Genomic DNA, 9,569 nt, shown 5'->3' with positions numbered 1-9,569 from the left:
ATTTTTCAGTAACTTTTTTTCATCATTTTATCAGTTTTGTATATAAAATTTTGCGCCATCTCACATTATAATCGTGTGGGTCTATGGTACTTTTAACAGTGTTGCCTCTGTTTGTCTGTCGTCTATCTATCTATCGAGGTCATCCCTGTAATAGAGTAGATTATTACATTAGACATGATTGCATGCCTGTCCATTTTCCGTCATCTTGAGAAGCTGTAGCTGTAAAGAAAAAGCAACTTTTTCAGTGGCTTCAAAGAAAAGTAAAGAAATAAAAAAAGAGAGAGAAAGATGGAGCGCTTACAGCTATAACGACTCCATCTCCCAGGATTCCTTTTTGCACTCCTAAAGCGGAAACGCTGGAGGGATTCCATGGAAACGGTCCACTGGCGTGCTTGCCTGATAGAAAAGAGCGTTCATTGATAGCTAGCTAACGTAAAATCAGAGATTCTATCAACGCGGATCTACCCGAACATATTTCACACCGTGTGCCTGCAATGATGAGCCGTACGCCTGACGCGAGCGCGAGGTAAGAAAGATCCCACCCGTCAAAAACATCCCGTGTTATTTAGTGCGGAGAGTTAACGTTAGCACTAACAAAATAATCACTGGACGTACTGTACATAAAGGTACATAAAGGTAGGCTAGCAGTTAACTAGTTAACCTGTGTCGTCACGCTTCTCATCGATAAACTGCACTCATAACGAGTTATTTGTTCGTCGGTTAAGCCATAGTTAGTGATGCTATATAGCTATAGAGTCACTATTCACTGAACGGGCATGTGTTTATAATACTAAAGCAGCGCACTTACTAGTTTAGCTGTTTTATTGCATGCAGCTGGTCGAGTGACCGTATAACCAAAGAGTAATGGAGCGAAGGATAACAAGCCAGGATGCATCACATCTACAGGATGTTTTGTATGGATTGCTACTTGCATTTAGATGAAACAGCAATAAGTAATTTTCACAGGTCTTGTGCAAAATAGACGTTTATCGTTTTCCCTAGGCAAGGCAAGGCAAGGCAAGTTTATTTGTATAGCACAATTCAACAACAAGGTGATTCAAAGTGCTTTACAGAGACATTAGAAACAAGAACAAATAAAAAGCATGATTTAAAATTGAATAAAACAAGCAAATAAACTAACTAACTAATTAACAAACAAACAAACAACAGTATATAAAATCAAAACAGATAAAATCAGAACAGTAGATAAAATCAGTAGTTAAATGTAAGTTTTGAAATTTAAGCTTAAAAGTGTGGATTTGGTGCTTTATTCAAATGCAGCTGAGAACAGGTGAGTCTTCAACCTGGATTTAAATAAACTGAGTGTTTCAGCTGATCTGAGGCTTTCTGGGAGTTTGTTCCAGATATAAGGAGCATAAAAGCTGAATGCAGCTTCTCCGTGTCTGGTTCTGACTCTGGGAACTGATAAAAGACCGGATCCAGATGACCTGAGGGATCTGGATGGTTCATACTGGGTCAGGAGGTCATTGATGTATTTTGGTCCTAAACCATTCAGAGCTTTATAGGCCAGCATCAGAACTTTAAAGTCTATCCTCTGACGGACAGGCAGCCAGTGTAAGGACCTCAGAGCTGGACTGATGTGGTCCACTTTTTTGGTCTTAGTGAGGACTCGAGCAGCAGAGTTCTGAATGAGCTGTAGTTGTCTGACTGATTTTTTAGGTAGACCTGTAAAGATGCTGTTACAGTAATCAAGCCTACTAAAGATGAATGCATGGACTAGTTTTTCCAGGTCCTGTTGAGACATCAGATCTTTTATCCTTGAAATATTCTTGAGGTGATAGTAAGGTGACTTTGTTATTGTCTTAATGTGTTTTTCTAAGTTTACTCAAATATATGAAACCGTTTATAAAATTATGTTTCATTACTGCTGTTGATATTCTCCTTTATCCTTTCCAGGGATAACCAGACAAGGAGGATCCAAGAGAACATCACCAATGTGGAGAAACATTTTGGACAGATGTGCCAACTCTTTGCTGCCTATGTCAGTAAGACAGCCAAGGTACGAGACAAGGCAGACCTTCTGGTCCGGGAAATTAGCCTGTATGCAGACACCGAAACACCAAGCCTTAAGAGGGGGATGAAGCAGTATGCTGACCATCTGGCCAAGATTCAAGATTATCGTCAAGCTCAGGTGGACCTCCTTGAATCCTTACCATCAATCATTATTTCGTGTTCATATCCATAATTTAAATATTGGGTAGAAGAGAAACTAATGCAGAGCTGGTCTTGCAGGTGGAACGACTTGAATCTAAAATCATAGAGCCATTAAAAAGCTATGGAGCTGTGGTGAAACGGAAAAGGGTAAGTTTTACTGCAGCCTGCTGCCATGTTGACACTGATTTGAACCACACATCCATCCAATAAGGTGTGCTGGAGCCTATCCCAGCTGTCATAAAGCAGGATTTGGAGTACAACCTGGACAGGTAATCAGGTTGTCACAGGGCCAACGGGGATTTTAGTGAATTTTTTCAGTGCCTTGTTGTGACTTTTTCTGTCAGATATTTGCGTGTTAAAATCCAAGATTTTACACACAAATTCATAAATAAATTTGTGAAATTTTGCAATAGTGTCGCTAAATGAATAATTCATTTCAATTCAATTTTATTTATATAGCACCAAATCACAACAACAGTCGCCTCAAGGCACTTTATATTGTACAGTAGATCCTAAAATAATAGATACAGAGAAAAACCTAACAATCTTATGACCCCCTATGAGCAAGCACTTTGGCAACAGTGGGAAGGAAAAACTCCCTTTTGACAGGAAGAAACCTCCAGCAGAACCAGGCTCAGGGAGGGGCGGGGCCATCTGCTGCGACCAGTTGGGGTGAGAGAAGGAAGACAGGATAAAGACATGCTGTGGAAGTGAGACTAAGAGAAGAGGGAGAACAGAGATTAATAGCAGGTACGATTCAATGCAGAGAGGTCTATTAACACATAGTGAGTGAGAAAGATGACTGGAAAGGAAAAACTCAGTGCATCATGGGAGTCCCCCGGCAGCCTACATCTATTGCAGCATAACTAAGGGAGGATTCAGGGTCACCTGGTCCAGCCCTAACTATATGCTTTAGCAAAAAGGAATGTTTTAAGCCTAATCTTAAAAGTAGAGATAGTGTCTGTCTCCTGAATCCAAACTGGAAGCTGGTTCCACAGAAGAGGAGCCTGAAAACTGAAGGCTCTCCCTCCGATTCTACTTTTAAATACTCTAGGAACAACAGGTAAGCCTGGATGAAGGAGCCTAGGGGGCAGTGAGGGAATCAGAGCAATTTGCTGTTGGTGTCATTACTATGGCAAAGGCACATGAGGGCAGTATTGTCTTAATGATAACATATCGCTACCTCTACAAGCCACTTTGACCCATTGCCAGCACTCTTCTCTGCTAACCACTAAGTATATCGAGAAGACATCCTGTGGTATTTCACAGACGCCGCACTACTGTCCAAATTGTCTTAAGTAAATGTTTGTCTTGTTTGGCTTTTAGTCCTTGTGTGTGTGTGTTTACTTGTATTCTGCTCTTGCATGCATTCATTCATTTTAATTTTTTTTTAAAAATGTGCCCTCTCCTTCAATATGTTCAACGGCTAAAGTCACAGAGCAATTAAAAACCTATGGTTGACAGTACAGTTGAAGATAAACCAAAAACTTGCGCAACAGGATCTACTGGAGATCCTGATCCTCACTGATGCACACCAAATTCTTATATGTTAAGTCATGTTTAGCAAACTGTGCATTACACACTACCACTATTAATTCTTTTGATAACTTCTGGGAATTTGTGTATCCGTGCAGGAGGATCTGAAGACTACTCAGAGTGCCAGAGACAGAGAAGCCAAACAGATGGCTCAGCTCGAGAGGACCAGGCAGAGAAACCCCTCAGACAGGCAGATCATTGTATCCTTGACTTGTTTCTCTTCAGTTCTTTAAATCTCTCTCTGATACCAGATTGACAAAAAGGCTTCAGTGTTACAACAGCCATCTGTATAAATAATCAAATGAATGCCTGCTAATATCAATTCAATTCTTCGTTAGTTATAGACATCAGCTTAGAGCTGTTTGAAATGTTTGTTGTGCCAAGTTTGGACAGTTTAAGCTTATATGTCTTAAGTTTCCTTGACTGAGCTTTCAGTCTCAGGTGCGTCCCATGTAATATGTGTTTTCATCAGTGGTAATGTATGAATAGAAATATGAAAAACATTCCAGAAACAAACTCACAAGCACAGTGTAGATTCTTTACAAGAGCTTAAACCAGTTGGACTAAACACCTGACTTATTTTAGTCTGTTATGTTTTGAGTTGAGTTTTATATGTATATATATTGTTTTTGCCGTTAGGCTGAGAGTGAACTCCAGAGAGCCACCATGGATGCCACACGTACCACGAAGCAGCTGGAGGAGACCATCGATGAGTTTGAGAGGCAGAAGATCCAAGACATCAAGGTTTACTTTCTGTGCACCTCAGATTATTAAGTACTGGCTTCAAACTTGCATTAAAGCATCCACACTTGAGAATTTTAAAGAAAACATATTTAATTAGTAAAAATTTGGAACCGTTAAAATGCAATAGGAATGAGTAACTTATAAGAAAGACCGAATGACAACTGACCCGCCCTGTATGTAGTACAGCTAATGTTATTTTAAACTATAAATAATAAACCTAAATAAATAAGTTTACAGTTTAAACAACTGAATTATCAAAAAATATGATTTTGAGCTGTGTTTAACACGGTCACTAATAGAGGAAAGGATGCAACATTCAACATTTTGTTACAGGTCAGATACTTAAATCCTTATATTAAATTCAGTTGTGATAGCTTTTAATTGTAAACATAGAAATTAAGATGGGAATGATTGAACAGGCAAGCAGTACTTGACTACAGAGTAACAAATGGTCACATCTGCCGTTCACAGCAACTACTTGCAGACTTTTATGTCGATCGTGGTTCTTTGGACGTAGCATGGAAATATCTGGAAAGATTTCCCTGTTGTGACCATGTTTCACCCTCAGTTAATGGTGTAGAATTGTAGAGGCGTGCCAGACAGGAAATAAAAATTTGCCAATTGTTAAAACCATAACCCACTGGTGTGTATGTATGTGTAACATACATATGAACGAGCAATCATTGCATTTGATTTACGAGGGTTAAAAACTGACGTACGTTCATGAACCGATCTCGATCATGAAGTTTTTATCTATAATTTTTTTATTTATTTTTGTGTGTTTTTATATTTAAGTGCACAGAAAAAGTGCACATTTTATTTAAAGTAAATGTTTTAATAAATGACCATACATATATATATATATATATATATATATATATATATATATATATATATATATATATATAGTACAAATCTTGGTTTAATTAATATTGAACTAGTCTTGTATCATTATGGGATGATGATGATGATGATGATAACAGTTTGGTTTGGATAATGGTAATTTATATTTCATAGATTTGCTTTGACTTAGTAACCATGCCTACATGACCTAACATGCACATGAACAATGTCAGAGGTGGGGAAAAGCAGAAGTAACAGTAGTGCAGGGCCTGTTGCAATATGGCTAGCATGTGTGCGGCGACTGTGGACAACCAAACAGCCCTACGTAGGATTTACTGTGATATGTAGAAAGATATCAGCTGATTTTGTGGACTGTCTGGACTGATCCTGTGCTTTGTCTGCTGTCACAGTGCACTTGTGGTTCAGTTGAATTGGCTCAGAGTCTGGTACATATTGAAATATTCAGTATTTGATATTCGTGTCTTCTCTCACTCTAGAAAATCTTTTGTGAGTTTGTGACAGTGGAAATGTCATTCCACGCCAAGGCTTTGGAGGTGTACACCCTGGCCTACCAAAGCATTCAAAGTGTGGACGAGGAGGAGGACTTGGAGGTAAGTTGATGCTCTGCGCCTTGGCCTTAGCCAAATGGACATGAGGTTAAAAATGTACATAAATGCATATACATCATCAGGTTATTTTAACCCATGGTTTTCTAGGGAAACCATGGGGTCCAATTTGACCCCATGGGTTCTCCAGGGTTAATACATCCAAAATAACACGGCCTTATGCACCCATCTTTCTTTGAGTCATTGCTCATACATGCACACACCCTTTAATTTACGTCAGCGTTTGAAGTAACCTGCATTGAATTCTACACAATTCATTCAGTCATGCTAACTGGGTTGCTTGTGTTTACAATTTAATGAGAGGTTTGCTGTACTATTTTTAAGAGAGAAAGCACGTCCTGAAAAAACAAAGGATCAATGATGTTCGTCGAGCAACGTTCCTCCTGCAGTTGCCCTTGTGTTATTTTCCTCCACCCCTCGCTATCTCATCTGTGTGTTTTTGCACTGAATCATTTGCCTTCCATTCATATGGAAGCAAAACTCCTCATCGAGACAAGGCTGTTTTTCAGTGACTCATAGTACAAAGCATGGGAGATTGAATCATCTGAAACGGGCACAATGACAGGCATGTAGATAATCCTGATCAAGAACCATGGCTGAATTAGTTTTCTACACAGTGAAAACCACTGGGTGGTTTCAGCAGTAGTTTGTTGCGTTTGCTATGAAAATAATAGTTTTGGAGCTGGTTTAATGTGTGACATTAACAGACTGTCATTGCTGTCGGTGACTTTTGTTGTAGAGTATTTTTACTTTCTCTATCTGTTTGTGTGTTTTTATCCGAGTCCCTGCTTTTAATGCATTGTAAATAAAATACCCTGAATTTAACCTATATGACCTTATTGTACTGTTTGCTATGCCCCGTGGGCTTGTGTACAGGTGCTGCTTCCATTCAGTTTTGTCTCTATAGAAAAGTACCTCTTTTCAGCCCCTCTTACTGTCTCTGGCAGGTGTTCAGGAGTTCTCTGCACCCCCCCGACTACCAGTCACGCTTAGACATAGTGCGAGCTAATTCCAAAACGTCCCTTGATCGGACCGGGTCCTTCCTGAACTCAACAGGGACATTTCAGGTAAGATACAGTCAGTGATTAAAAGCTCCAATACAGAGACAAGAATTCCCCAACAAGTATCTGTAATGCTATTCCTTTTCACCTTTGGCTTTGAGTGTTGCACAAGTTTCATTGCGATGATAAAATTCAAAATTCCCTTCTTCCTGTTGTGAGCTCAGAAGTCTTTCTCATGCCAATAGAGGCTGGTGCTTGATAACAGTGAGTCTTATCAGTAGTTGCAATGATTATGCGTGGAATCACCCTGGCCATCAATCGGTGTTGTTTTTTTGTTACCCATGACATTGCATCCAAGGAACATCACGCATTTCCTCCTGCATTCAGTTTTACCCCAGGATCTTAACAGTGACACCGCACTGTTTTGTGATTTTATTTAATTTTTTTTATATATTTGCATTCTAGACTACAATTTCTCACTAATTGACAAATAAGAATTTGATATTTTTAATTAACTGTTTTCCGTGGGTCTCGTGGAGTCTGTTGAAATGTAGTGTCTACACTGTAGACTCTACAGTATCTACAGATGCCCATATTGGAACTTGCAGATACAGATTGCTGTACGCAGCTGTCACTAGAATATGCCTCAGATATGTGTTGCGTCACATCTTGAGATCATACTTTGGCTTCGCTGATTAGGTTTGATTTATTATCTGAGAGAAATTGCAATCACTGCTAAACAGAAACGACATTTGCAGTCGGGAAAAAGAGGATTTATGACCCTGTTTGCATTAAGGATGAAGCCAGAATGGAAAGTTGAAAGTAGAGCATGTTAGTGGACATGGAGAAAGTGTCCTCATTCTTACATGAATACCGTTCACACAATAAGGAAGGTACTTTTGCTTCCTGGAGCCAGACTTTCTTATAATTTTTACAGTGGTCTTGAGCAGTAGTTCTCCAGGCTTTATTGTTTCTCGATGTTTTTTATTTGGACATTGGCTACTTTTCACTCATTTGCAGTGCAATGTGGATTTTTTTTAAAGGCATCCAACATTAAGAAAAGATAACTATTCCTGAAAACTACTTAAAGGCATTACAAAAAAGTTCACACTGTGCTGAAGAATAAAGATGCCAGATATTGACTTTCAAGCTTGTTAAAACTGTACAAATTCTGTTTTTGATTTATGTAAAAGGTAAAGACACAGGGAAGTGTTGGCATGTTTAAAAACAATCTTTTTCCACATATATTTGCACATATATGGAAATGTGTGTGTACATATATCTATGTTTGCTTATGTTTCATCTATGTAAGCAAATTACAAAGAAATAATGGGTAACCCAAAACTTACACAGTACTGTATAAATACATAAGTCAACCCTCATGAGAAGTAAATGTGAGGAATGTGGTCTCAGCGCACTTTGCGGTGTGTTTACACCTACCCTTCATTGTTTCTACTAAAAACCGCGACTGAAGAAACAAAGCAAAAAAACCAGGTTCCTTGGAAGTTGAGCTTAATGATTACCTGCCAGGCGTTTTAGTTGCATTGACTGTTTATTTGTTGTCACAGCAACAAAGAGCTGGTAGTCGTCAGACGAGAAAAGAGGAGGAGGAGGAGGAAGAGGAGGATGAAGATGAATCCGAAGAGGATGTTGACGAGGATGAAGACGACACAGATGATGAAAATTAAATACTCAAATTGTTTGGTTTTGATTTTATGATAACAGAAAGATTAAAAGGCAATTTATAAATGAAAAGCAGCCTCATTGCCAAAACCACATCACACATCTGCTCTGAGCAGTATTGCAGTGGTAGTGTTGTAGCGCCGTGATGCTTTGTAAGAGATCTACAATTTGTAATCCAGGCTCCTGTTGTCTTTGCTAGACTTTTATATAGCACAGAATAAAATGTGTGTTATTGGTCGCTTGCATTTAAGAATAAAAATATATTTTTATGCTTTGCATTGTTTCAGTGAATCAGTTTTTCTATAATAAGCGTACCCTCTCTCCCTCTACATAAAAATGTCGACAGAGAGGTTGATTGTTATTTTAGAAATTGTTTGGCGAGTGAATCAGTCTAAGTGACAGTAGTTACGTGACGACTGCAGTTAAAGGTGACTCATCTCTTCCACAGACATGCAAAAATGGTACAAATGAGTTCGGGAACATTTTGCACTGCACTGCACTGTCTGTGTTCATCTGAAAAAAAAAGAAAAACCTTGGTGTATGTGTGCATTATGTGTAATTTGAGATGTGCCTCTCTGTATATGGCACTTCATGAAGCCAATTATGTGCATGTGGGTTACATTATGTGTTGTCTGCCACTGTGTCGGCTGATGGCCGTCCTGCATGAGTCACTCAACACATTTAATGTTCCTCATCTGCCAGTGTCATGATGAATTCTTTTCTGCCTTTGGTTTTATGCACACAAACGCATATCGCACATCTGTACCATTATCTGTTCAACACACATGATATGTGCACACTTTGACACTTTTTTTTTTTAATAAGTACAAGGGCGACCAAAAGCAACAGCAACACTTATTTTCTCGGCGACGGAGATAAAAGCTGCGTAGGTGGCGTGTCATAAGCCCTCCGCGTAACAGCACCCTAATGCATATAAAGGTTAATGTGTGTGGCATTGCAA

General features: G+C 39.0%; 1 protein-coding gene across 1 annotated transcript; it reads left to right on the top strand.

Annotated features, from left to right (window-relative positions):
- Window positions 1-360: 360 nt before the first annotated feature.
- Window positions 361-8,884, top strand: cibar1 (CBY1 interacting BAR domain containing 1). The gene is made up of 8 exons (XM_085263117.1): window positions 361-526; window positions 1,918-2,152; window positions 2,254-2,322; window positions 3,810-3,911; window positions 4,351-4,455; window positions 5,796-5,909; window positions 6,872-6,991; window positions 8,494-8,884. Exons 1-8 carry the CDS (start codon window positions 495-497, stop codon window positions 8,611-8,613), a joined length of 897 nt encoding a protein of 298 aa, XP_085119243.1. The 5' UTR covers window positions 361-494; the 3' UTR covers window positions 8,614-8,884.
- Window positions 8,885-9,569: the final 685 nt, after the last annotated feature.

This window comes from Mchenga conophoros, linkage group LG22, assembly GCF_057382185.1.
Source record: "Mchenga conophoros isolate Kocher_MC1m ecotype Shallow Benthic linkage group LG22, M_conophoros_male_GT1.1, whole genome shotgun sequence".
NCBI classification, from domain to species: Eukaryota; Metazoa; Chordata; class Actinopteri; order Cichliformes; family Cichlidae; genus Mchenga; species Mchenga conophoros.
The sequence above is the reverse complement of the archived record's forward strand: the minus strand, read 5'-3'. Positions and strand labels throughout refer to the sequence as shown.

What these genes read in the sequence shown, in the direction of transcription:
- cibar1 (XM_085263117.1), top strand. Translation starts at nt 495, where the DNA reads ATGATGAGCCGTACGCCTGACGCGAGCGCGAG. An exon ending in CCTCAGACAGGCAGATCATT is followed by an intron (nt 3,912 to 4,350) that starts GTATCCTTGACT and finishes TTTTGCCGTTAG; the next exon opens with GCTGAGAGTGAACTCCAGAG. An exon ending in ACTCAACAGGGACATTTCAG is followed by an intron (nt 6,992 to 8,493) that starts GTAAGATACAGT and finishes TTGTTGTCACAG; the next exon opens with CAACAAAGAGCTGGTAGTCG.